Source organism: Strix uralensis, chromosome 24 (genome assembly GCF_047716275.1).
Source record: "Strix uralensis isolate ZFMK-TIS-50842 chromosome 24, bStrUra1, whole genome shotgun sequence".
NCBI classification, from domain to species: Eukaryota; Metazoa; Chordata; class Aves; order Strigiformes; family Strigidae; genus Strix; species Strix uralensis.
In genome coordinates, this window is record NC_133995.1 from 4,009,116 (window position 1) to 4,033,270 (window position 24,155).

General features: G+C 67.8%; 4 protein-coding genes across 5 annotated transcripts in view; 3 read left to right on the top strand and 1 right to left on the bottom strand.

Moving 5' to 3' along the window:
- Positions 1–7,485, top strand: ATXN7L2 (ataxin 7 like 2). 2 transcript variants are annotated; one of them, XM_074893837.1, is made up of 11 exons: positions 1–144; positions 1,819–1,893; positions 2,023–2,127; positions 2,357–2,543; positions 2,630–2,916; positions 3,783–3,865; positions 3,992–4,233; positions 4,340–4,520; positions 4,698–4,819; positions 5,574–6,423; positions 7,114–7,485. In XM_074893837.1, the coding sequence occupies exons 1-11, from the start codon at positions 21–23 to the stop codon at positions 7,126–7,128; spliced, it is 2,271 nt and encodes a 756-aa protein (XP_074749938.1). In that variant the 5' UTR covers positions 1–20; the 3' UTR covers positions 7,129–7,485. The 2 variants fall into 2 exon arrangements, with proteins under 2 accessions (XP_074749938.1, XP_074749940.1); XM_074893839.1 differs by having other exon boundaries at positions 4,361–4,520.
- Positions 7,486–8,445: 960 nt separating this feature from the next.
- AMIGO1 (adhesion molecule with Ig like domain 1) lies at positions 8,446–12,102 on the bottom strand. Its single transcript, XM_074893751.1, has one exon. The coding sequence runs from the start codon at positions 10,728–10,730 to the stop codon at positions 9,264–9,266; it is 1,467 nt and encodes a 488-aa protein (XP_074749852.1). The 5' UTR covers positions 10,731–12,102; the 3' UTR covers positions 8,446–9,263.
- A 4,889-nt stretch (positions 12,103–16,991) lies between these two features.
- GPR61 (G protein-coupled receptor 61) lies at positions 16,992–20,300 on the top strand. The gene is made up of 2 exons (XM_074893642.1): positions 16,992–17,136; positions 18,690–20,300. The coding sequence occupies exon 2, from the start codon at positions 18,963–18,965 to the stop codon at positions 20,298–20,300; it is 1,338 nt and encodes a 445-aa protein (XP_074749743.1). The 5' UTR covers positions 16,992–17,136; positions 18,690–18,962.
- Positions 20,301–21,017: 717 nt separating this feature from the next.
- The window catches only part of GNAI3 (G protein subunit alpha i3), a 33,233-nt gene continuing 30,095 nt past the window's right edge, over positions 21,018–24,155 (top strand). The window contains exon 1 of the mRNA XM_074893440.1: positions 21,018–21,251. Coding sequence (XP_074749541.1) covers positions 21,134–21,251 — 118 coding nt within the window. The 5' untranslated portion in view covers positions 21,018–21,133. The remainder of the gene's footprint in view (positions 21,252–24,155) is intronic.

Sequence of the window (24,155 nt, forward strand, 5' to 3'; positions counted from 1 at the left end):
CGGCGGCGGCGGCGGCGGCGATGGCGGCGCGTGGGCGCGCGGCGGCGGCGATGGCGGCGGAGCGGCGGCTGCCCAGCCTCGACGAGTTCGCGGGGCAGAGCTGGAGCGCCTGGGTGGAGCGGGCCGGGCCGCCGGCCGAGCCGGGTGAGGGGCGGCGGCGGCGGCGGCGGGAGGGGGGGGGCGGGCGGGAGGGAGATGGGGGGGGGGGGGGGGGCTGCCGTGAACGGAGCCGCGCCCGCCGCCCCCCCGCCCCCCCCCCCCCGCCCCGGTCCTAGCGCCGCCGCGCGGTAGGCGGGCAGCGGGCAGCCCGGTTTAGTCCCCCCTGCGCCCGTTACCGGGAGCCAGTTACCGGGTGCCCCATCCCGGGTGTCAGATTGGGTAGCCCAGACCAGGAACTGGGTAGCCCAAACTGGGAACCAGTTGTCGCCGTTACCCCGCACCAGGTAGAAGGGTACGGGATGCCCCAGACTTGGGTGGTGGGTACCGGGGTACCCTGCGCTGGGAACTGGGCACTGCGCACTGGGAACCAGGTGCCCTGTACTGGGGAGCTGGGCACTGCCCCAGTGGGCACTGGGATCAGGCACCCCAGGGCCCCGTGTCGCGGCTGGACGGGACTGGGCAGCCGGCGGGCACGGTGTGGGTTCCTGGCACGGCTGGACGGGACACGGGCACTCCTGGCCAGTATGGCGTAACTGGACAGGGCTGGGCGCCCGGTATGGCACGGCTGGATGGGACTGGGCGCCCAGTATGGCACGGCTGGACAAGACTGGGCGCCCAGTATGGCACAGCTGGACAGGACTGGGTGCCCAGTATGGCACGGCTGGACAGGACTGGGCACCCAGTATGGCATGGCTGGATGGGACTGGGCGCCCAGTATGGCACGGCTGGACAGGACTGGGCGCCCAGTATGGCACAGCTGGACAGGACTGGGTGCCCAGTATGGCACGGCTGGACAGGACTGGGCACCCAGTAAAGCACGGCCAGACAGGACTGGGCGCCCAGTATGGCATAACTGGACAGGACTGGGCACCCAGTATGGCACAGCTGGACGGGACTGGGTGCCCAATATGGCACAGCTGGACAGGACTGGGTGCCCAGTATAGCACGGCTGGACAGGACTGGGTGCCCAGTATGGCATAACTGGACAGGACTGGGCACCCAGTATGGCACAGCTGGATGGGACTGGGTGCCCAGTATGGCACAGCTGGACAGGACTGGGTGCCCAGTATAGCACGGCTGGACAGGACTGGGTGCCCATTATGGCATAACTGGACAGGACTGGGCGCCCAGTATGGCACAGCTGGATGGGACTGGGCACCCAGTATGGCACAACTGGACAGGACTGGGTGCCCAGTATAGCACTGCTGGATGGCACCGGGCACCCAGTAAGGCACCGCTGGCCAGGGCACCGTCACCGCCGGCCCGGTGCAGGCAGCTGGGGCTGGGACACCCGCCAGGCACGGCCAGCGGGGCCACGGGCTGTGGGGCCACGGCCGGCTGGGGACCCGGGTGTCCCCAGGAGTGTCACTTCCCAGCCAGGACGGGGCCTGTCCCCAGGAACACCCACATCCCGCTGGCACCGGGGTGACAGGACGGGGACCTCGGAGGCGATGACACGGCGCGAAGCCGCCCCTGATCCCAGGATGGATCCGTCGTCCCTCTGGTCTAATTTTAGCTGGTTTAATTGTTCCGGGAGCGCCGGCGGCGTTTGGTGGCCGGGAGCAGCGGCGGTGCCGGCGGCGAGGACGCGGTGGCCGCACCCCACGCTGGACGCGCCCGGGGGAACCGGGACCCTGACGGGGTTTTTGTCTCCGGCAGGATCAGGGTCGGAGCTGGAGGAGAGCGGGAAGAGCGGCGGCAAGAAACTGGACGCCATGACCCTGATTAAGGAAGGTAAGCTCCCTCCTTTGGGGAGAAAACCCGGCGTTTTGGGGCTGCGCTCGCCTTCCAGCGCAGGCCCTCGGGCTGTGACGCTTCGCCGCCAGCCGCGGCCGCGCCGCTCACCGACCTCTGGCCCCGCAGACATGAACATCTTCGGCCACTGCCCGGCGCACGACGAGTTTTACCTGGTGGTTTGCAACCACTGCAGCCAGGTGGTGAAGCCCCAGGCCTTCCAGAAACACTGCGGTGAGCCGGGGCGGGGGGGGCTCCAGGCATGGCTACACCCCCCCCCCCAACACCTCTCCATGGCAAACCCCCCCCCCAGCACCGGGAGGGACGCGGGAAGGCAGCCGTGATGGCACAGCCCAGGGTTGGGGGGCTCACGGCGGTGGGGGCTAACGCTGGGCTTCCCCCCCGCCACCCCTCACTATCTCCACCCCCCCCCCAACCCCCCCATCCCGCCCTGTCCCGGCAGAACGCCGCCACGGCCCGCTCAGCAAGCTGTACGCCCGCGCCACCGCCAAGTGCCACGTCGCCGTCAACGGGCAGCCGGCGGCCGGCGGGACCCCCGGGACGGCCAAAGCGCTGCGGGAGAAGCCCCCGGGCGCCCGCGGGCGAGTCCAGCCCCTGCCCGAGCGGCCGGACAAGGACAACAACCTCTGGTGAGCGCCGGGACGGGCGGCTCTGCCCCTTCCGTACCGCGGGGCCGCTCTGACCCCAACCCGCCACCCCAAAATTTTCTCCCCAGCTTGTTCGTGCCTGTGGTCAACCTGGAGAAGATTCCCAGCATCCCCAAACCGGACGGGCACGGGATCAAGGTGCCCCCCAAAGCCGTACCCACCAACTCCAAGGAATCCCTGGGGAAACCCGCCACCGCCGCGGTGCCGAAAGAGCCCCCGGTGTCGGCCGGGGTCGGGGGGGATTCGGCGATGCCCGCCGACGGCCCCGGGTGCAAACCGGAGAGCGCGCCCGCCCCGGGGGAGAAGGACGCGGGCGCCTCCAAGCCGCCCCCCAGGTCCCACAAGAAGCTGGCGCGTGAGTCCCCCTTTCCTTGCCGGCGACGGGGTGGGGGCGGCAAGTCGGTGCCGCGCGGCACCGGATCCCGGCGCGGCATCCCGGTCCCGTTATTTCGGCGGCCGGGTCTGGCAGCGGGGTAGGTACCGAGGGGGCACCTCCCACCTCTCCTCCTGCACCCCGGGGGGGCCGTGCCCTGACCGCAGCTCCGTTCACCCGGCAGGTTTAGGGTCTCTGCCCGCGGTGCCGGCTGGCCCGGAGGAACGGCGGCGGCGGCGTGCGGCAAGAGCGTGAGCCAGGGTTGAACCCCCCCACCCCCCCCCCGCCACCCCCCCACCCCCCCCCCCCGATCCCGCCTCGCGTCTCCGTCCCCCCCCCCCCCCCCCGCCAGATACGGGAGTCGGACACGGTGCTCTGAGCAGAACCCAGGCTGGGGGTGAAAGGGGGGGGGGGCTTGCCCCAGGGAGGGGGTGAAAGGGGGGGGCCAGGGGATGGTGGCCCCCCCACCCCACAACTCTTGGGGCTGTTGTCCCCCCCCCCTGCCCGCAGCAGGGATGCTGCAGCCTCTCGCTCTGAGGAGGGGGGGGTCTCCACCTCCAGCCCTGGCTGGGGTGGGTTGGGGTGACCCCCGCAGAGCCCCCCCGCACCGCAGCAGTCCCAGTAAGACCATGCCCCCCCCCCCAGCACCCCACAGCCACCGGAGCCCCCCCGCCGCCGCCGCTCTCATCCTGCCATCCACACCGGCGGAGAACTGAACCAGGGCCAGACATGGGGGGGGGGGGCAAACCACTTGTTCCCCCCCTGCCCCCCCCCCTCCCCAATACAGCTCGCTCCTGTGCCCCCCCCCGGCCCCCCCCCGGCATCCCGCTGCCTTCCTCTGCCCGCAGGCAAGGAGTGCGACCTGAACAGGCAGTGCGGCGTGCTCAACCCCGACACCAAGAAGATCTGCACCCGCCTCCTGACCTGCAAGGTAGCGGGATGGGGGGGGGGGGTGGGACACACCCCATCATCCTGCCCAGAGGTTTTTGGGGGGGTCCTGGCGGGCATTTTCTCGCCCCCCCACCCTGACCCCCCACCCCGCTGTCGCCCGGCGCAGATCCACTCGGTTCACCAGCGCCGCGAGGTGCAGGGTCGGGCCAAGGACTTTGACGTGCTGGTGGCCGAGCTGAAGGCCAGCTCCCGTAAGGGCGAGTCCCCGAAGGAAAGGAGCCCCCCCGGGAAGGAACCGCTGGCCCCCCCTCAGCAGGACCCCTCCTCGCTGCCGCAGCCCCCCGCCGGCCCCCCCAGCACCTCTCCCTGCCGAGCCAAGCCGCCCCACTCGCACTGCCCGCTCCCCAGGTGAGGACCCCCTGCGCCCAGGCGGTGGGGGGGGGGGGAGAGACCCCCATATTGGGCACCCCAAAAATTTCTCACCCCCCCCCCACCCCCCCCACCTCTGCCTCAGGGCCCGGCTTTCCTCTGACAGCGACCCCGAGGATGTGCCGGCCCCCTCCGGGGAGGGGGGCACAGGGGTGTTCCCCTTCCCCCTGCCCAAGGGGGGCAGCCGGGTGTCGAGCGAGGAGAGTGAGGAGGAGGGGGGCGAGGAGCCCCCCCGGCCCCCCACGCGCCCCCCCCGGCCCCAGGCGGTGAGTGAGGGGACCCCAAGGGTGGGCTGGAGACCCCCAACCCCACTGTCAGCCCCCACCCGGCTGCATCCCGCTGCTGGCCCCGTGCTGGGTGGGATGCTCCGGGGGGGTGAGGGCAGGGGGGGGGAGGGGTTTGGGGGGGGCCATGTTGACTCTGTGTGCGTGTCCCCCCCCCAGTTCTGCACCTTCGGGAGCCGCCTGGTCAGCCCGGGCTGTTACGTCTTCAACCGGCGGCTCGACCGCTTCTGCTCGGCGCTGGGCTCCATGCTGGAGCGACACCTCAGCTCCCACATGTGGAGGTGAGGGGCGGGGGGGGCAGCCGGGGGTGGGGGGGGGGGCACAGCGGGTGCTGGGGGGTGCTGCTGGGTGCCAGGGGACAAAGCCCTCCCAGCCCCAAGGAGGGGTTTGCCTTCCCTGGGGTCGCAGCGTGGCATGGAGGGGGTGTACCTGAACTGGGGGGGGGCAAGGATGGGAGCGGGGATTTGCGGGGGTCCTGTTTCACCCCTCCCTGCCTGAATTGGGGGGGGGACGTGGTGGGAATTTAGGGATGGGAGTGGGGATTTGGGGGGTCCCGTCTCACCCCTCTGCATCTGAATCAGGAAGGATGGAGGGGGGGGGGCAAAGATGGGGGGGGGGTATTTGGCGGGGTCCTGTTTCATCCCCTCGCTGCCTGAACTGGGGGGGACACGGTGGGATGATGGAAGCAGGGATTTGGGGGGGGTCTCATCTCACCCCCTCCTCACCTGAACTGGGGGGGACACGGTGGGATGATGGAAGCAGGGATTTGGGGGGGGTCTCATCTCACCCCCTCCTCACCTGAACTGGGGGGGGACACGGTGGGATGATGGAAGCAGGGATTTGGGGGGGGTCTCATCTCACCCCCTCCTCACCTGAACTGGGGGGGACAAGGGGGACATGCAGGGATGGGAGTGGGGTTTGGGGGGGTCCCATCTCACCCCCTCCCCACCTGAATTTGGGAGATGTGATGGGGGGCAGGGATGGGAAGAGGGTTTTGGGGGGGCCCCATCTCACCCTTCCCCTCCCCTCCCACAGGAAGATCCCACCAGCCGCCGAGCCCCCTCTCCACACCCCCCCGGCCCCCCCCAGCCCCGCCATCCCCCCCTGCGGCCCCACCACCCCGACCCCCTCACCCCCCACACGGACCTCGTCGGCGCTGACCCCCCCCGGCACCCGGGAGGGCCGAGTCCCCGCCAGCCTCAACTACACGGTGGGGTCCCCCCACGCAGCGGCCGCCTGCAGCCAGCCGGAGTGCGGGGGGGGGGGCAGCCAGTCCATCACCTCCCCGCTGCCGGCCAACATCCCCTCGCCCTCCTTCAGCAAGTTGCCTTCCACCAAGGCCAGCAAATCTTCCCGAGCCCGGGAAGCGGCCGGCGGGGTGGATCCGGATACCCGCAAACGGAAGCCCCCCCTCGCCGCCGGCGGCCCCCCCTATAAACGGACCTGTTCGGGGGACGGGATTAAAAGCAAAAATCCCGGCTGCCAGGTTTTGGCCCCCCCCGGTAAAACGAAACCCACCCCCCTCTCCCCGAGTTGCCCGGCTTCTTCCTCCACCGCCATCCTCAACGGTACGACGACGCGGGTGAAACGACTCGCCCCCCCGGACTGCCGTGGCCCCCCCGGTGCCGCCGCCGTGGACCCCCGAGGCTCGCCGCTGCACGGACCGGGGGTGCCGCCGCCGCCCCCCCGTTGTATCTCCGAGGATGAAGTCAAGAAACGCAAGAACGCGGCCACGTACTGCCGGCCCGTCAAGCCCAAGCCTGCGCCCCCCCTGCCTGGCCCCCCGCCGCCCCCCGGTTCAGCCCCCCCCGACTCGGGTGGCTCCGTCCGCAGGAAGAAACCGGGGACCCCCCTGGGCTTCGAGGAGAAGCGGAGCGCCCTGAAGGTAGGGATGAGATGGGGGGGGGGGGCGTGTGGGGTGCTGGGGGGGTGGGAGTGGGTGTTTGGGGTGCTCCTGGGGGTGCAGAGTGGTGCTGGGATGTGAGGCAGCAAAATGGGGACACCCCCCCCCCACGGCCACCAGCACCCACAGGGGACAAGGTGGGGACCCACCTTCTCACAGGGGTTGGGGCTGCTGGTGTGTACCCGCACCCTGAGGGACACCCTGGTCCTGGGTGGGGGGGACCAGGGGGACATCTTGGTCTCAGTTAGGGGGGGCAGCATGGGGACAACGTGGCCCCAGGTTGGGGGTACCATGGGGACCCCACTGGTTTCGGGGGACACCGTGGTCTTGGGTGGTGGACGCAGTGGGGACCTTCTGGGGACACCATGGGTGGGGGGCACCATGGGGACCTTCTAGGACACCCATGTCCCAGGTAGGGGACATCATAGGGACTCCAGGTTGGGGGTGCCAGGGGGACACCCGTGTCCCAGGTGAGGGACACCACGGGGACTCTCTGGGTGCCCCTGGTGGAGGGTGGGGGACACTGTGGTCTTGAGTCCTTGGGTGGTGGATGCTGTGGGGACCTTCTGGGGACACCTTAACCCGGGGTGGGGGATGAGGTGGGGACCCTCTGGGGACACCGTGGGGCCGGGGTCGGTCCCCACGACTGACCCAGCATCTCCTCTCCCACAGTCCAAAGCCCATTAACAGAGGGGCCACCGGGGCCACCCCCCCGCCAGGCACAGGGTGTCCCCCCGTGTCCCTCCATCGTGGGCGCAGGGAAGCCCCCCACCGGAAAATGCCGAAAAAACGATGAAGCGGGGGGAAAAAAAAAACAAAACACAACACCCCCCCCCCCCCCCACAAGGAAACGAGAAGGAAAAAACCAACCTCCAGAAAAATACCTCAAGACTCTCAGTTGTTCTCTTGCTGCTAAACCAGCCCCCGGGCGAGGAGGCGGCCGCGGCCGGGGGGGTCCCGGCACAGGACTGGCCACCGGGCCACCACCGGGCCACCACGCCGGCCGCCGCCGGCCGCGGATATTTATAAGAATTACTATTGCTGTTTTTTGTTTCTTTTTTTAAAAAAAAAAGAAAGAAAGAAAAAAAGGTATTGTAGACAAGGGGGGGGGGGTGGGGGGGGGGGGGGTGGGCTGTATCCTGGGGGTCCCCGTGGTGTTTGGGGACTGTGGTGTGTCCCCGGGAGCCCTGAGAGGGCAGGGCAGAGGCTGGGGTGGCCTCGGGTCACAGGGGTGGGGTGTCCCCCCCCCGCACCCAGGGAGGACCCCTCCAGCTGGGGGGACAGGGACGGGAGGTGTCCCCTGGCTCACCAGGAGCCCTGAGGGGAGAGAGGGACAGGGAGGGGGTGTCCCCAGGAGCCCGCCCCCCCCCCCCCCGCCATCAATGCTCTCTGCAGAGCGGCAAGCCCCCCCCCCTCCTCCGCATGGCCCCACCCCTGTCTGAGGGGAGATGGGGGGGTCAGTGGGGTGGGGGAGGTACCGGGGGGCTGTGGGGTGCTGGGAGGGGGTCAGTGGGGATGGGGAGGCACTGGGGACCACTGAGGGGCTGGGTACTGGGGGGCTGTGGGGTGCTGGGGGGGGGGGTCAGTGGGGTGGGGGAGGTACTGGGGACCACTGGGGGGCTGTGGGGTGCCGGGGGGGGGGTCAGTGAGGTGGGGGGGGAGCATGGGTCTCATGGGGGGGCTGCACAGGAGCCCCCTCCCAGCACAGCCCGAGGGGACGGGGTTGGCTGGGCCTTGGGGTGAGCGCACTGGGGGGGTGACGGGGTGCTGGGGGGGGGGCCCTCCTCCCCCAAACCCCTTGCTCCCCCACCCCCGCCATGCCCCTTCCCTCTCACCATATGGGGGTCAGGGTGGCAGGAGCGCCCCCGGCTCAGCCTGAGCCACCGGCCTGACCCTCCATCCCGGGGGGGTCCCTGGTGGCACCGTCCCTGTCCCCAACCCCCCCCTTGCCCATTTTGGGGAACGACCCTTTTAGCACCCCAAAACCAGGCGAGGGCTGCACAGTCACGATGGGGAAACACGTTTATTTTGCCCAAGGCATCAGCGGGCAGCTGCCAGCGCGGGGAGGGGGACGCGGCCCGGGGTGGGGGGGACGGAACACGGGGGACACAGGCTGGGCTGTCAGGGTGCAGGGCTGGGGGGGTGCAGGGGGTACCCCCATTTGGGGTGCTGAAGCCCCCGAAGTCCCCCTCCCTGTGGGGTGGGGGGTTCTCCTTGCGGCTGTGAGTTGCATGGGGGGGCCGGGTGTTGGGGGGGGGGGGTGTTTGCACCCCGTGGGTCCCTGGGGGGTGACATGCCCTGTGTGTCCCCCGCCCACTGAGCGCTGGCCGGGGTGGCACATGCTCCCCCGGCGGGACTCATGCTTCGCGATACACATGCCGGGGAGGGCGTGGGGTGGGGGGGCCGGTGCCCTGCCAAAGTGGGACCCCCCCGGTGCTGCCGTCCCTGGTGGGGAAGGGGCAGAGGGGGGGGCACCCACTGAGCCGGCCCGAGCGCTGTCACCCGTGGTCCTGCGGTGCCCGGCGGGCAGTGGGGGTGGTGCCACGCTGTCCCCCCAGGAGCCCCTTTGTCCCTCACGGTCCCACGGTGGTGGCGGTGACCTTGGCAGAGGCTGGTGTGGGGGGGCAGCAGCGATGCTCAGTCTTTGGGGGGCGGGAGGGGCGATGGTGTATCACCCCCCCCCCCCCAAGCTGGGGACATGGTAGTGGGGGTCCAGGCTGCCCCTCCTGCCCACGGCGCATCCACGGGGGACAAGTCTCAACAGCAGCGGGGTGTCCCTGGGGACCGTCCCCACGATGTGTGTGTGTGTGTGTGTCCCCCACCTACACCACGATGGGGGTGTCGGAGAAGACGGAGCTGACTGAGTCCGGATCCGACACCTTCCTCTGCACCTTGGGGCCGTGCCGGGGGGGTGGCTGCGGGGTCCCTCCGACCTTGAACCTGCCGTTCTGCCCCGGACCGGTAGCGGAGGCCGAGTGGGACCGAGAAGGCTCCCCGGGGACACCGGCAGCGTGGTTGGGGGTGGTGCTGAGGACGGAGGAGTTGATGCTGTCGTCGCGGGGAGCTGGCGGCTTGTCGGTGCCGCGGCAGCAGCAGCAGCGGCACGGGGTGAGGTACAGGTAGATGAGCACCAGCACCACGCTGAGGATACAGCCCACCAGCGTGGTGTAGGCGGTGTTGAGGGTGTCGTGGGGCCCGTGCAGGGTGAAGTTGTGCACCAGCAGCTCCACGTAAAGGGTCTCGTTGAGGAGGGGACCCCCCACCCAACAAGCGTAGGTGCCGGCGTCCTCGGGGCGCAGCGCCCGCAGCTGCAGGCTGCCGTTGGCCAGGAGAGCGGCGCTGCCGTTACCGCCTTCCTCCAGCACCCGTTCGCCTCCCGGCGTCACCCAGTGCCGGCTCCGCACCCCCCGTAACCGGGTGTCGCAGCCGAGGGTGACGGTGTCACCCAAGTGGGCCTCCAGCACCGCTTCCCGCGCCTCGCTGCAGTTGAGCGGCTGCCGGCCGGCCAGGGCGAGGATCCCGACGGGCGCCGCGGCGGTGGGCAACAGGCACCGTAATTCCTCCTGAAAATCCATCACGGCGCTCAACCGGCGGCGCCGACCGCGGGCGACCAGCTGGAAAAGCGGGCAGTCGCAGGCCAGCGGGTTGCCGTGGAGGTAGAGGCGGTCGCGGAGCCAGGCGGGCAGCGCCTGCAGCTCGCCCACGGGCAAGCTGCGGAGGCGGTTGGCCGAGAGGTCGAGCAGGGCCAGCTGGGGCAAGCGGCTGCCGTCGCGCAGCAGCTCCAGCGGGAAGCGGGCGATGCGGTTTTGCCCCAGGTAGAGCTTGCGGAGGCGGCCGAGGTTGTCGAAGGCGGTGCGGTCCACGGCGGAGATCTCGTTGTTGTAGAGCAGGAGCACCTCCAGCTCGGCCAGGTCGCTGAAGAGGTTTTCCTCCAGCGCCCGGAGACGGTTGGAGGAGAGATCCAAGTGCCGCAGGTGAGGGACATGGGCGAAGGCTTCGGTGGAGACGAAGGAGAGGCCGTTGTGGCTGAGCAGCAAGGCGTGGAGGTGGGCCAGGCGCCCCGGCGCCCAGTCGGCGCGCAGCCGGGTGACGTTGTTGTGGCTGAGGTCGAGGACGGCGGTGAAACGGGGCAGGGGGGCGGGCACCGAGCTCAGCACCGCCTGCGAGCAGCTCAGGATGTTGGAGGCGCAGACGCAGCGCGGGGGGCAGCTCCCGCTCGCCGACCCCCACGGTGACAGCAGCGCCAGAGCCAGCAGCAGCGGGGCCGCCGGCCCCCCGATGCCCCCCATGGCCACGCGCTGCCCCGCGGTGTCACGCCGGGGACAGGGTAACGGCGTGGCGCTTCGGGCACCCGGGGTCACGGCATGCACCGGGCTCGCCGCTCAAGTGGTGTCACAGCGCAGGGTGGCCTGGTCACCCGGTGCTGCAGAGTGGGGTGGCTTCGGTCACCCAGTGTCACGGCACGTGCCAGGCTTGCCTGGTGTTACGGCACAGGGTGGCTTTGTCACTCGGTGTCACAGAATGTGCTCCGGGGTGGCTTTGGCCACCCAGTGTCACGGCACAGGGTGGCTTTGTCACTTGGTGTCACAGAATGTGCTCTGGAGTGGCTTTGGCCACCCAGGGTCACAGCACAGGGTGGATTTGTCACTTGGTGTCACAGAATGTGCTCCGGGGTGGCTTTGGCCACCCAGTGTCACGGCACAGGGTGGCTTTGTCACTTGGTGTCACAGAACATGCTCTGGGGTGGCTTGGGCCACCCAGGATCACGGCACAGGGTGGCTTTGTCACTCAGTGTCACAGAATGTGCTCTGGAGTGGCTTTGGCCACCCAGGGTCACGGCACAGGGTGGCTTTGTCACTCGATGTCACAGCATGGACTACAGGGTGGCTTTGGCCACCCAGTGTCACGGCTAGTTGCTCGCCTGGCGTCAAGGCGCAGGGTGGCTTTGGCCACCCAGTGTCACCGCACGTGCTGTGGGGTGGCTTTGGTCACCCGGTGTCACAGCGAGCACCATGGAGGGACTTTGGCCACCTGGTGTCACAGCGTGGGGTGGCCTTGTCACCCAGTGTCACACCACGGGGTGGCTTTGGCCACCCGTTGTCACGGCGTGCACGGGCCTCGCCGCTCCCCTCTGGTGTCACGGCAAGAGGTGGCTTTGGTCACCCGGTGTCCCAGCGTGGGGTGGCTTTGTCACCCGTGTCACGGTGTGCCCGTGGGTCGCTGCCCACCCGGGTGGCGACTCACCCCGGGGCTCCCGCCCGCCGCAGCCCCGCTCCCCCCGCGCTGCGCAGGCGGCCCCGGTGCCCCCGGCCCCCCCCGCCCCCCCCCCGGGCCCCTGGTCCCGGCCCTGCTGCGGATGGAGCCCGCGGGAGGATGCTCCCCGCCCCCCCCCCCCCCCCCGCGCCGCTTCCCGGGGCGTTACCGGGGCCTGGTACCGGGGCCGGTGCGGAGGAGGGCGGGCAGGGGAGGCCGAGCCGAGCCGAGAGGGACCGAACCGGGCCGGGCGGAGCCGAGCGGGGCCGAGCCGAGAGGGGCCGAGCCGGGCCGGGATGATCCGATCCGGTCCGATCCGGTCCAATCCGATCCGATCCGGTCCGATCCGCCCCGGGCCGGGCCGGGCCCCGCCGGCCGCCGCGCGCTCCCGCGGCCCCGGGACAGGGTCTGGGGGCGGCCCCCCCGGCGCGCGCACCCCGCACGGCCGCTCCCATTGGCTGCCGCCCCGCGCCCCCACCAATGGCGGCAGCGGCCGCTTAACCCCTCCCGGGCCGCGCCGGTGCGTGTGATCCCCCTCCCCCCCCGGGCTGAGCCCCCCCGGCCCCGGCCCCATCCCCACCCCCACCCCCATCATCCTCAGCCCTGTCCCATCCGCAGCCCCGGCCCCGTCCCTGTCCCCATCTGCATCCGCATCATCCCCATCCCCATCACCCTCATCCCCGTCCCCATCCTCATCATCCTCATCCCCATCCTCATCATCCTCATCCCTGGCCCCATCCCCATCCCCATCCTCATCATCCTCATCCCTGGCCCCATCTGCATCATCCCCATCCCCATCCTCATCCCCATCCCCATCCCCCTCATCCCCAGCCAATCCCCATCCTCACCCTCATCCCTACCCCCATCCTCATCCTCCTTCCTGTCCCCATCCCCATCCCCATCACCCCCATCCCCAGCCAATCCCCATCCCCATCCCCTCACCATCCTCATCCTCACCCCAGTCCCACCTCCACCTTCATCCCAACCCGTCTGCCCCAGCACCTGCCCCATCCCGCTGTGCTGGTACCCACCAGCGGTACCTGCCCACGTCCCACCGTGCCAGCCCAGACCCCCCCGGCACTGGCCCACACCCCCCAGCACTGGCCCGGACCGCCCCGGCACTGGCCCACACCCCCCAGCACTGGCCCACATCTCCTGGCACTGGCTCACACCCCCCAGCACTGGCCCACACCCCCCAGCACTGGCCCACATCTCCTGGCACTGGCCCACAGCCCCCAGCACTGGCCCACATCTCCTGGCACTGGCCCGGACCCCCCTGGCACTGGCCCACACCCCCCAGCACTGGCCCACACCCCCCAGCACTGGCCCGGACCCCCCTGGCACTGGCCCACAGCCCCCAGCACTGGCCCACATCTCCTGGCACTGGCCCGGACCCCCCAGCACTGGCCCGGACCCTCCCGGCACTGGCCCACACCCCCTGGCACTGGCCCACACCCCCCGGCACTGGCCCGGACACCCCTGGCACTGGCCCACATCCCGGTTCCAGCCCGAATTCCCCAGTACCGCCCCCATCCCAGTGCCACCCACCGCCCCCAGGATGGAGGGGACACATCCTGCCCTGGGGTCCCCACAGAGGGGCACCCCGGGTGCTGCCACCCCCAGCCAGGCAGGGGTGCTCTGTGCCCCCCCCGGTTCCCCCCCCCCCCCCCGCGCGCAGCCGTGTCTCTGCCTCCCGGGTGTATTTTTAGATGCAAAACATTTGTGCTTGGTTTTTGGGTCCAAAATTAGAGGGAAAGGAGCCGGAACAAACCGCGCTGAGATGATGCAGCATTTTATTGGGGAGTGGGGGGCAGCAATTAAAGGGGACCCCCTCCAGCACGGAGCAGGGTGTCCCCAGGGTGCCCCTCACCCTGTCGTGTCCCCCCTCCGCCGCTCCCTGCACCCCAAACACGTGCTCCCCCCGGTTGGGTGCCACCCCATGTTGTCCCCTCGCCGCTGCCATCGTGCCCCCCCCCCCGGGCCGGCTGACGGGGAATTTTGTCCTTTGATTGCCCTCGAGTTTTCTGCTTTAATGCAGGTGCTAATCCCTGCCCAGCACCCACTGCCCAGCACCCTGCAGCGGGGGAGCCCCGGAGGCTGTGAGCACCCACACCCCGACCCTCCGGGCCCACCAGTGGGGGGGGTGTCCCTGTCCTTTGTGTCACTTCAGTGGGGACCTGGGGGGGACCCAGGGGTGTCCTGGGGGGAGCTGGCACAGCACCGTGCCCTCGGCGGTGTGCCGGGCAGGATTGGTGCCAGGATGCACACGCAGCCAGACAGGCCCTCACACGCCTGAGTGCACACACACGCACCGGAGACACGTGCACACACGCGTGCACCCCATACACGTGTGTGCCAACCCCCCAGGTTCACACGGGGGTGCGTGTGCGCACACGGATGCACCTGCTGGGTGTGGGCCCCCCCCAGCCACACACACACACACACACACACACACACACGGGCAAACACGCTTGACCTGCGCGCTCGGTCAGGGGTCTGCGGCTGTGCTGGAGGAGCCAGGCAGCTGTGCCAGGGTGTTGGGGTACAGGTATCTCAGGGTGCTGAGGTGCTGGGGTACAGGTGTCTCAGGGTGCTGGGGTGCTGGGGTACAGGTATCCCAGGGGCTGGGGTGCTGGGGTACAGGTATCTCAGGGTGCTGAGGTGCTGGGGTACAGGTATCTCAGGGTGCTGGGGTGCTGGGGTACAGGTATCCCAGGGTGCAGGGGTGCTGGGGTACAGGTATCTCAGGGTGCTGGGGTGCTGGGGTACAGGTATCCCAGGGTGCAGGGGTGCTGGGGTACAGGTATCTCAGGGTGCTGAGGTGCTGGGGTACAGGTATCTCAGGGTGCTGGGGTGCTGGGGTACAGGTATCCCAGGAGCTGGGGTGCTGGGGTACAGGTATCCCAGGGTGCCAGGGTGCTGGGGTACAGGTATCCCAGGAGCTGGGGTGCTGGGGTACAGGTATCTCAGGGTGCAGGGGTGCTGGGGTACAGGTATCTCAGGGTGCTGAGGTGCTGGGGTACAGGTGTCTCAGGGTGCTGGGGTGCTGGGGTACAGGTATCCCAGGGGCTGGGGTGCTGGGGTACAGGTATCTCAGGGTGCTGAGGTGCTGGGGTACAGGTATCTCAGGGTGCTGGGGTGCTGGGGTACAGGTATCCCAGGGTGCAGGGGTGCTGGGGTACAGGTATCTCAGGGTGCTGGGGTGCTGGGGTACAGGTATCCCAGGGTGCAGGGGTGCTGGGGTACAGGTATCTCAGGGTGCTGAGGTGCTGGGGTACAGGTATCTCAGGGTGCTGGGGTGCTGGGGTACAGGTATCCCAGGAGCTGGGGTGCTGGGGTACAGGTATCCCAGGGTGCCAGGGTGCTGGGGTGGTGAGGTAGGGTACAGGTGTCCCAGAGTGTTGGGGTGCAGGGGTACAGGTATCCCAGGGTGCTGGGGTGCTGGGGTGGTGAGGTAGGGTACAGGTGTCCCAGAGTGTTGGGGTGCAGGGGTACAGGTATTCCAGGCTGTGGGGTGCAGGGGTGCTGGGGTACAGGTATCCTGGGGTGCTGGGGTGCGTGCAGGGTACGGGTATCCCAGGGTGCTGGGGTGCCAGGGTGCTGGGCTGCAGGGGTAGGGGTATCCCAGGGTGGTGGGGTGGTGGGGTACGCATATTCCAGGGTGCTGCGGTGCTGAGGTGCAGGGGTATGGGTATCCCAGGGTGCCAGGGTTCTGGGCTGCAGGGGTGCTGGGGTGCTAGGGTTCTGGGGTGCTGGGGTGCAGGGGTACAGGTATCCCAGGGTGGTGGGGTGGTGGGGTGCTGAGGTGCAGGGGTATGGGTATCCCAGGGTGTCGGGGTTCTGGGCTGCAGGGGTGCCAGGGTGCCAGGGTTCTGGGGTGCTGGGGTGCAGGGGTGCTGGGGTACGGGTATCCCAGGGTGCCGGGGTGCTCCGTGCCAGGGTGCCAGGATGGCAGGGTGCCCCAGCGCCGTGGTGCCGTGGCGCTGCGCTGCCAGGGTCATTGGGTGCTGGTATGGTGGGGTGCCAGGGTGCCGAGGTACTGGGGTGCAGGGTGCTGGAGTACTGGGGTGCCATGGCTTCTCGGTGCTGGGGTGACAAGATAATGGGGTACTGGGGGTGCTGAAGTACTGGGGTGACAAGGTGCTGGGTGCCAGGGTGCTGGGGCACCACAAGCCCCATAATGCCAAGGCAGCCCCCCGCCAGCACCCACCATACCGAGTCCCCCAGGGGTGTGGCTGGGCTGTAGGGTGGGTGCCAGCAGCCAGCCCCGTTTTGGGGGGGCAGAACCTCCCTGGGGAAAAGTGTCATGGGGGGGGGGGAGGATCGAGGTTTAGGGGCTGCCAAAGGGGCCCTGTTTTTGGGGGCCCACATAGGTGGGTGCCAAGGAGGGTGCCCAGCGCAGCTGGAGCAGAGGGGCTGGGGGTGCATGGGGTGCCCTTGGGGCTGGGGGGGGGTCTCCCCGCTGGCTGCAGGGTGGCCTGGGGGGGGGTCAGGAGGAATTTGCAGGTGGCTCAGCTGCCCGGGCCTTGAATTATTGATGCTCCGGTGGCAGGAAACAGCAAAGCCGTGAATCTGCCTGCGCCGCGCTGACACGGCGACGGGCAGGAGCAGCCCTGGCCCCTGCCTCAGTGTCCCCAGGGAGGAGGAAAAACCCTCAGGGCCCCCCCATTCTCAGGGTACACCCCGTGTGCTCCCCCGTTTCGGACACCCGGCGAGGGGAGCTGGGTCCTTCCCGACTCGGCGGGTGCTGGGACCTTCTCACTGTGTGACACCCCCAAAACATTGGGGTGCTGGGTGGGGGCCAGGATGGGTGAAGCAGGATGCGGGAGGGAGGAGGCAGCAGCTGGGGGGGTGGGCGCCCATCTTGGGGTGGGCACCCAGTGCCCTCCTGGATTTTGGTGCACACCGGGACAAGGTGGAGGGGGGGGGCCCAGGGCTCTGCCCCACGCTGAGGAGCAGGATTGATCCCCGCGCTGCTGCACGGGGCAGGGGAAGGACCCAGGATGGGGTGTGGGGGGGATGTGGGGCAGAATGGGTGCCCCCACAGGTCCCCGGCATCCTGCTCACCGGGAGACAGCGTGACCGGTGCCCGCGGTGACCGGGGAGCCACCGGCAGCCGTCTGCGGGCCCCGGTACGACGGGGTCGGTTCATTCGAGGTCCCGCGTTTCTAATCTGGTTTGGATGGATTTATTTTTGGGTCCTCGTAACCTAGCAATGGGCACGTGACGCGCGGGGCCTGCGGCAGGGACACGCGCCTCGCCCGCCGGCCGCTCGCCGCCCTCCGCGCACCGGCCGCGGGGATGGGGCCCGCTCGGTCGCCAGCGTCCCCCCCACACCGGGCACCCCTGGGCCGGGGGCCGGGGCTCTGCCAGGAGGAAGTTCTCAGCCTGTGAAGGCTTTTGGGGGGGTGCTGGTGCTTGGAAGTGATGGGGAACCCCCTCGTAAGCTGATGGCTCTGGGGAAACTGAGGCACGGAGTGTGATGGGGGGGGGGGGGGGGCACGGCCCTGATCCCAGTTGCTCCATTGCTGAACTGGGAGCAAGGGAAGGGGCACTGGGCTGGGGGTGGGCAGAGCCGGGGACCTCTGCGGCCCCTCTGAGCGCCCCCCCCCCGTCCTGTGCATCCCCCCGCACCCGTTCCCATCCCCACTCTGTGCCCCCCACTGCGGATCTGCCCCCTGTCCCCTCCTTCCCCCCCACCCCCCGCCATCCCAGGGTGCCTCCTGCTCTGTCACCCCCCCCCTCTCCCCCAGATCCCCCCCTTTGCCTCCCCACCCCAAAGCCCCGGAGAGGCCTCTCCCAGTTCTCCCCCAACCCCCTCCAGTTCCCCCCCCCCATCCCCTCAACAACCCCTTTGGGGGGCGACTGGGGAAACTGAGGCCTGAAGCAACACGCGGGGCAAGAACCGGAGGGGGACCCACCCTCCATCCGGGGTGGGGGGGACAAAACCGGGCTCCAGCCGGCCGCCACCCCACCATCTCTGGGGTCCCGCGGGGCCGGGGGCTGGGGGGGGCGCCGTGCCCGGGGTACCGCCGCGCTGGCGGGAGGCGCTTAGGACCCAGCAGCCGGGCGGGTGCGGAGCATCCCTCGCCGCAGCGGCTCCGGCCCCGGCCCGGCCCCGAGCATCCCCGCCCGGCCTGGGGCCGCCCCCCCCGTCCTCCGCCCGGCCCGGGGCCCCCCCCGCCCTCGGCCCGGCCCGCGGCCCCATGCAGCCCCCCAGGGTAGGTGCCGCGGCCGAGCCGACCCGCCGGGGCGATGCCCGGGGGCGGGGGGTGGGGGACGCGGGAGGGATGCGGCTGGGGGGGGGGGTACCGGGGGACCCCCCCGGAGGTGGGAGGGGGGACCCCAGCCGGTGGCATCGCCCCCGGGGCGGCGGGGATGGAGGGGAGAGGCGGGGAGGGGGCACCCGCTGCCTGCACCCCCCCTTCCATCAGCAAACACCCCCCCCTCCCGAGGGCTCCCCGGGGTGCAGGGGATGGGGACCCCCTCCTCGCTGGGGAAGCACCCATGGGTGGGGGGCTCCGGGGTGGACCCCAGCCCCCCACCTGCACTGCTGGGATCCGCTTTGCAGCCGGTAGCACCCATAGGGGTGGGTGGGGGTGCAGCACCCATCCTGGGGATGGGCTTGGGGTGGGGGGGTCATGCACAGCCCTCGAAGCACGCGGGGTGAACCCAGGCGTCCGGAGTGCCGGTGACCCCCCACCCATCCCCGCAACCCCTCGTGGTCCCCAGGCTCTGGGCGAAGGATCCCACTGGGGTGTTTTGGGTTGAAACATTGGAGTTTGGGGGCTTTAGCCCCAGAATTGCTCCTTTTCAGAGGGAACGAGGCTTTCGGTTGAGAAAAGGGTTTGGCGGGGGGGGGGTCATGGAGGGGGCCCCGGGGGTGACGGGGGCTATGGCTGGGGGTCACCCCTGAGCTGACACCCCCTCTCTGAGCTTTCACGGGTCCCCCCAGGGTTGTCCCCCCGCCGCTGACGGTTCTACCTTCCCCGCAGGTGCCCGGCGCTGCCCGGCAACGAGGAGCGGGGAGATGAGCAGGACCGGGGGGCACCCTTGGGTGCTCTGAGTGCCACCGCCACGGCAGCACCCTTGGGTGCTCTGAGTGCCACCGCCGCGGCAGCACCCGTCCCCGGACCACGACGCGGGGCCGGCGGGCGGGCGGGTGTAGGGCGGGCGAGGATGTGACTCCCCGGCGATGCCCGGCCACCCCGCGCTGGCCGCCCCGAGGATGGGCGATGGGCCGGTGAGCGCCGGCGCGGCGGCACAGGATGGAGCCCTCCCTGCCCGCCCCGTGGGCCTGGAACGGCTCTAGGACGGCGCGGGGGCTCCAGCCCTCCCCGGGCCCCATGCCCCCCAACGGCACGGCCGACGGCAAACCTAAAGACGTGGCCTCCAAATCGGTGGGGCTCTTCTTCATGCTGCTCATCGACCTGACGGCCATCGTGGGCAACGCCGCCGTCATGACCGTCATCGTGAAGACGCCGGCGTTGCGTAAATTCGTCTTCGTCTTCCACCTCTGCCTGGTGGATTTCTTGGCCGCCCTCACGCTGATGCCGTTGGAGATGCTCTCCGGCTCGGCCGTCTTCGACAGCCCGGTTTTCGGCGAGGCCATGTGCCGCGTTTACCTGTTCCTCAGCGTCTGCTTCATCAGCATGTGCATCCTCTCCATCTCCACCATCAACGTGGAACGTTACTACTACGTGGTGCACCCCATGCGCTACGAGGTGAGGATGACGGTGGGGCTGGTGGCCTGCGTCCTCGTCGGCGTCTGGCTCAAAGCCGTGGCCACCTCCCTCGTGCCCGTGCTGGGTTGGTTGTCCCCCGACCGGCCGCCGGTACCTGCCGGTCGCGGCTGCTCCTTGCAATGGAGCCGCGGTCCCTACTGCAAGTTCTTCGTGGTCTTCTTCGCCGCTTTCTACTTCCTCCTGCCCCTCCTCATCATCGTGGTGGTCTACTGCAGCATGTTCAAGGTGGCGCGGGTGGCCGCCATGCACCACGGCCCCCTCCCCACCTGGATGGAGACGCCGCGACATCGCTCTGAGTCGCTCAGCAGCCGCTCCACCATGGTCACCACCTCGGGAGCTCCTCGTACCACCCCGCAGAGGACGTTCGGGGGGGGCAAAGCGGCCGCCATCCTGTTGGCCGTGGGAGGCCAATTCCTCTTCTGCTGGTTGCCCTACTTCTCCTTCCACCTCTACACCGCCCTGAGCGCCCAGCCCTTGGTGGGGCCGGCGGCTGAGACTGTGGTCACTTGGCTCGGTTACTTCTGCTTTACCTCCAACCCTTTCTTCTACGGGTGCCTCAACCGGCAGATCCGGGGCGAGCTGGGGCGGCTCCTCACTTGTTTCTTCAAGCAGCCGCCCGAGGAGGACCTGCGGCTGCCCAGCCGGGAGGGCTCCATCGAGGAGAACTTCCTCCAGTTCCTTCAGGGCACCGGTTGTCCCACCGAGCCCCGGCCCCGCACCCCCAGCCCCAAGCGGGACCAGCTCCCCGTCGATTTTCGCATCCCGGGGCAGATCGATGAGGACACGGTGGAGGGGACGGAGCGGCGCGGTGGGGATGGGGTCTACGTGCCGGTGGTCGCCTCTCCCAAACCGGAGCTGTAGCGCTGGGGGGGGGGGTGGGCTGGTTTGGGGGCAAACATGGCTGCAAGGGCAGAGCTGGTCTGAGTGCCTCGCTGGGGTGCAGGGGGGGTTCCTTGCTGCCGCCGTGGGGGATCGGGGACCCCACGACACTCGCCGGAAAGGGTTTGGGGGGGGTGGGTTGGGGGGCACAAGTTGTCTCGTGCTGGAGCTGAGTGTGGGAGCTGGGGGGGGGGGCGTCGGGTTTTGGGGTCACTCCTGCCCTGGCATGGAGGGTCTCCTCGGGGGGGGGTCCCCCAGGTCCCCCTCCCCGCTGTGTGGCCATCAGGAGATGGCAGCAGGGTGGCCCCGCTCCTCTGGGCCCGCGAGCCCCCTCCCCAGCCGCGGGGAACACGCACCCCCCACCTGCCACCCGTCCCCTCAGGCCGCGGGGCCAAGGCCTGTCCCTCTGGGGGGGCGTGGGGCCGGAGCCCCCCCCGCCTCGTGAGTGGGAGGGGGGACTGGAAACGGGACGTGGGGGCGGGCCGGGCTCGGGGGGGGGAACTGGGGCCTCACCGACACCCCCACGGAGGACTACAGCTCCCGTCATGCCCCGCTCCACCGAGGCGGAAGTAAGACGCTCCTCCCGGCTCCCGTCATGCCCCGCTCTACCGAGGCGGAAGCCCCGCCCCTCGCTCCCAGCATGCCGCGCGCGGACTGCACTTCCCGTCGTGCCCCGCGCCGCGGTAACCGGATATCCGGCGCCGCCTCAGGGAGCCGCCCGGGCCGAGACAGGCGAGAGGCGCAGCCCCGCTCCGGCCCCGCTCCCACCCCGCAGCCGGCGGCCGGGCCGCCCGCCGGCCTTCCCCGCCGCCGCCATGGGTTGTACGCTGAGCGCCGAGGACAAGGCGGCGGTGGAGCGGAGTAAGATGATCGACCGCAACCTGCGGGAGGACGGCGAGAAGGCAGCCAAGGAGGTGAAGCTGCTGCTGCTCGGTGAGGAGGGGCCGGGGGTGGGGGGGTAGAGTGCCTCAGGGGAGGGTATTAGGGGGTGAGAGGCTCTGAGGAGGGTCTCGGGGGAGAGGGGTGAAGGTCTCCCGACTTCATGAGGGGGTTTGAGGCGGGGGGTGAAGACGGCAGAGTTCGGGGTCTGTAGTGCCGCGGGGGGTCTGTAGCGAAGGAGGGGGGGGGGGAGCACAAGGAGCTTTAGTGAGGGGGTTTGTGGGTCTCGCGGGCTCAGGGAGGGGGTGGGAGAGGGCTGGGGCGCCCCCGGGGCCCGCCGAGGTTTGAGAGGGCAGAGAGAGGCGACAGGAGGGGTCTCTGGGGCTTGGAGAGGGTGAAGGAGCCCCTGGGAAGGGGGCTTGGGGCTATACAGGGCTCAGAAGGGCTTTAGGGGGGGTCTGAAGGGGTCTTTGAGGGGAGGAGGGGAATCAGGAGGGGGTCCACCAGGTTAAAAGATCTTTAGAGGATGAGTGGTGGGGAGAGGAATGGTGAAGAGGGGCTGGGGAGGGGCCTGAGAGATCCCTGGCAGGTCTGGGGAGGTGTGAGGAAGATGAAGGGGCTGGGACAGGATCCTGACAGGAGACCTGGGAGAGCTGTGGGGAGGAACTGGGGTGTTCGGGGTGGGTGTGGGATAAAGCCACTTAGAATAGCAGCCCTGCCTTTGTGTCACTGGTGAGGGCTCATCTCTCCATGAGGTCCCCAACACCAGGTGTGGTCCTGTCCTCTCACCCTACCGTGGGTCCCCAATCCCCTCTCTGGGGTGAGGGAGGAGGAGATAGCCTGGCCTCCTGGGGGGTGAGGGGAGCATGCTGCTGTCCTGGGGTGGGGCTTTTTCCTAGCCGGCTGCTGCCTGATGAAATAACTCTCCTGTTTCTAGCCTGGATGTTACCAGTGCTCCCCGCTGGCTGCTCCTGGGGGACAGTGGCTTTGGGCTGGGGCTCTGAGAGCAGAAGGTGCTCATTGGGCTGGTGTAGGTGTCCTTTCATCTTCGGGTTCCTGGGACAGAGAAGGAAGGGAGCACCCGTGCTTTTGGTTGGACACAGAGATTCTATCGCTGGGGCTTGGCTGTTAAGCTTTTTGCTTGTTGTGGGGTAGTGGAATTAAATCCTTTTATCAGGCAGTCAGGTGAAAATGGCCCCTGTGTACCTGTGTTTCTCGGACTCGAAGCGCCCACGTTGGCGTGTGAGCTGCCTTGGCAGGGGTACGATGATCACGCCGGGTGCTCCGTGCCTCGTGCTGCTACGGATCCCTGATAGGCTCTGCCTGCGCAGAAGATGATTTCAGTTCGGCGTACTCTGCCGTAGCTGAGCTGGTTCTGCAGAGCTTGCAGGAGTACGAAACCCGTGGCGCTGTCACTGCCCCGCTGCAGCCTCTGTGTGTACAGGCAGCTGAGAAAGGAAGCGTCGCTTCTCTGTGTTTACTTTTTCCAGCTAAAACGCGTTCATGAGTTTTGAGAAGAGCTGAACTGAGTACTTCTCTTTCAAAGAACTGCAGGCTCTCCTCAGCAGAGAACTTTTGCTGTGTTTGGTCCATATTTTGGTAGCCATGTTTAGATGTTCTTGTGGGTGAAACTAGAGTCTAGAGGAGGCAAAAGCTGCCCACCTCAAGTCTGCCGGACACGGGCTGTCTCCTGTGCCATTTCTTTGCAGCTTCGTGTGAGCTCAGGACCAGGCAGCGCAGTGCAGGGTGGTAGGTGGACCATCTGGTCATGTAGGTCTTTCTCTTCTAACGTCTGGGTTAGGGGTTTGGGTTTTTTTTTTTTTGTTAAACTGACATTTTCTATCTTGGGAAGACAGATGGAGTTCGTGAGGACCAGAACAACGGTGTTGAGTGTCTCCCGTTACAACGGGATGTGTTAACGAACAGTTCTGCTTCCCAAGTGATCCTTGTCCTGAGAATACTTTTTTTTTGTCCCATTTACCCTGTTTTCACTTGTACCCTCGCAAGAGGTGCTCCGAGGTTTGCAATCTTGTGTGAATGTAGAAAACTTCTTGGCTGTGGGTCAAGATAATCCTTTATTCTCCAGGTGTTCGTTTTGGTGTTAGTAAGCAACACTTGCAAATTTTCTGGATGGAATAATTCTTCCTTCGTATTTTTGTGTGTCAGGCTTTTGCTTTGTGCTCTTGCATTCTTTGTGGCGATGCTGGGAAGGCACCAAGGGCTTTGGGGCCAAGACTGACCTCGTCAGCAAATGACAGAGTGGAGGGAGTATCCAAAAGGTTGTATGATAACTGGTTTCAAAGCACTGGAGACCAGGTGAAGCTTTTAAAAGTACAAGCAGCAGCTGCCTTTTGGACTGCTGTTGTCTTTGGATGGTGGCAGAATAGCTGATTGCTGTGGTTTTGAGCATGTCTTCAGATAAGGGCTTGTGCATGTCCTTACTCTGGAGAAGCTCTTCTGGAATAATTGGACTTGCACGTGGCGTGACACTGGAGTAGTGATCTGTATCTACCCTCATTTAAAAAAAAAAAATAGCTATCTCAGATCAGGTTTGCACCTGGCTGTAACCTGCCATCTCTCTCAAATGTCATGGTTTTCTAGTTTTAAAAATTAGTGTAATGATTCCTGGTGATCAAAGGGAATGCTGAACTGTGCTCTCCCCACACACAGCCCTCTTAATGTGTGGGTAAGGCAGAACAGTTAATTGCCAGAAGAAAAATATCTGCAGTGGGAACAAACATCCTTTCAGTAAGGCATCAAGAAGCTCATGGAAAAAGTTCATGAGGTTTTTTCCATTGTTTGAGCAAGCTTTTTTTTTTATAACATAGTATTAAAATGTCTAAGATACGTAGTGTCTCGTATCATTAACTGGTTGTAAGATCATGCGGTGGTTTATGTAACTAGAGTGAGACTCTTGCAGTACTGCTGATGCAGTGAAGTTTTGAAGAAATGTATTTC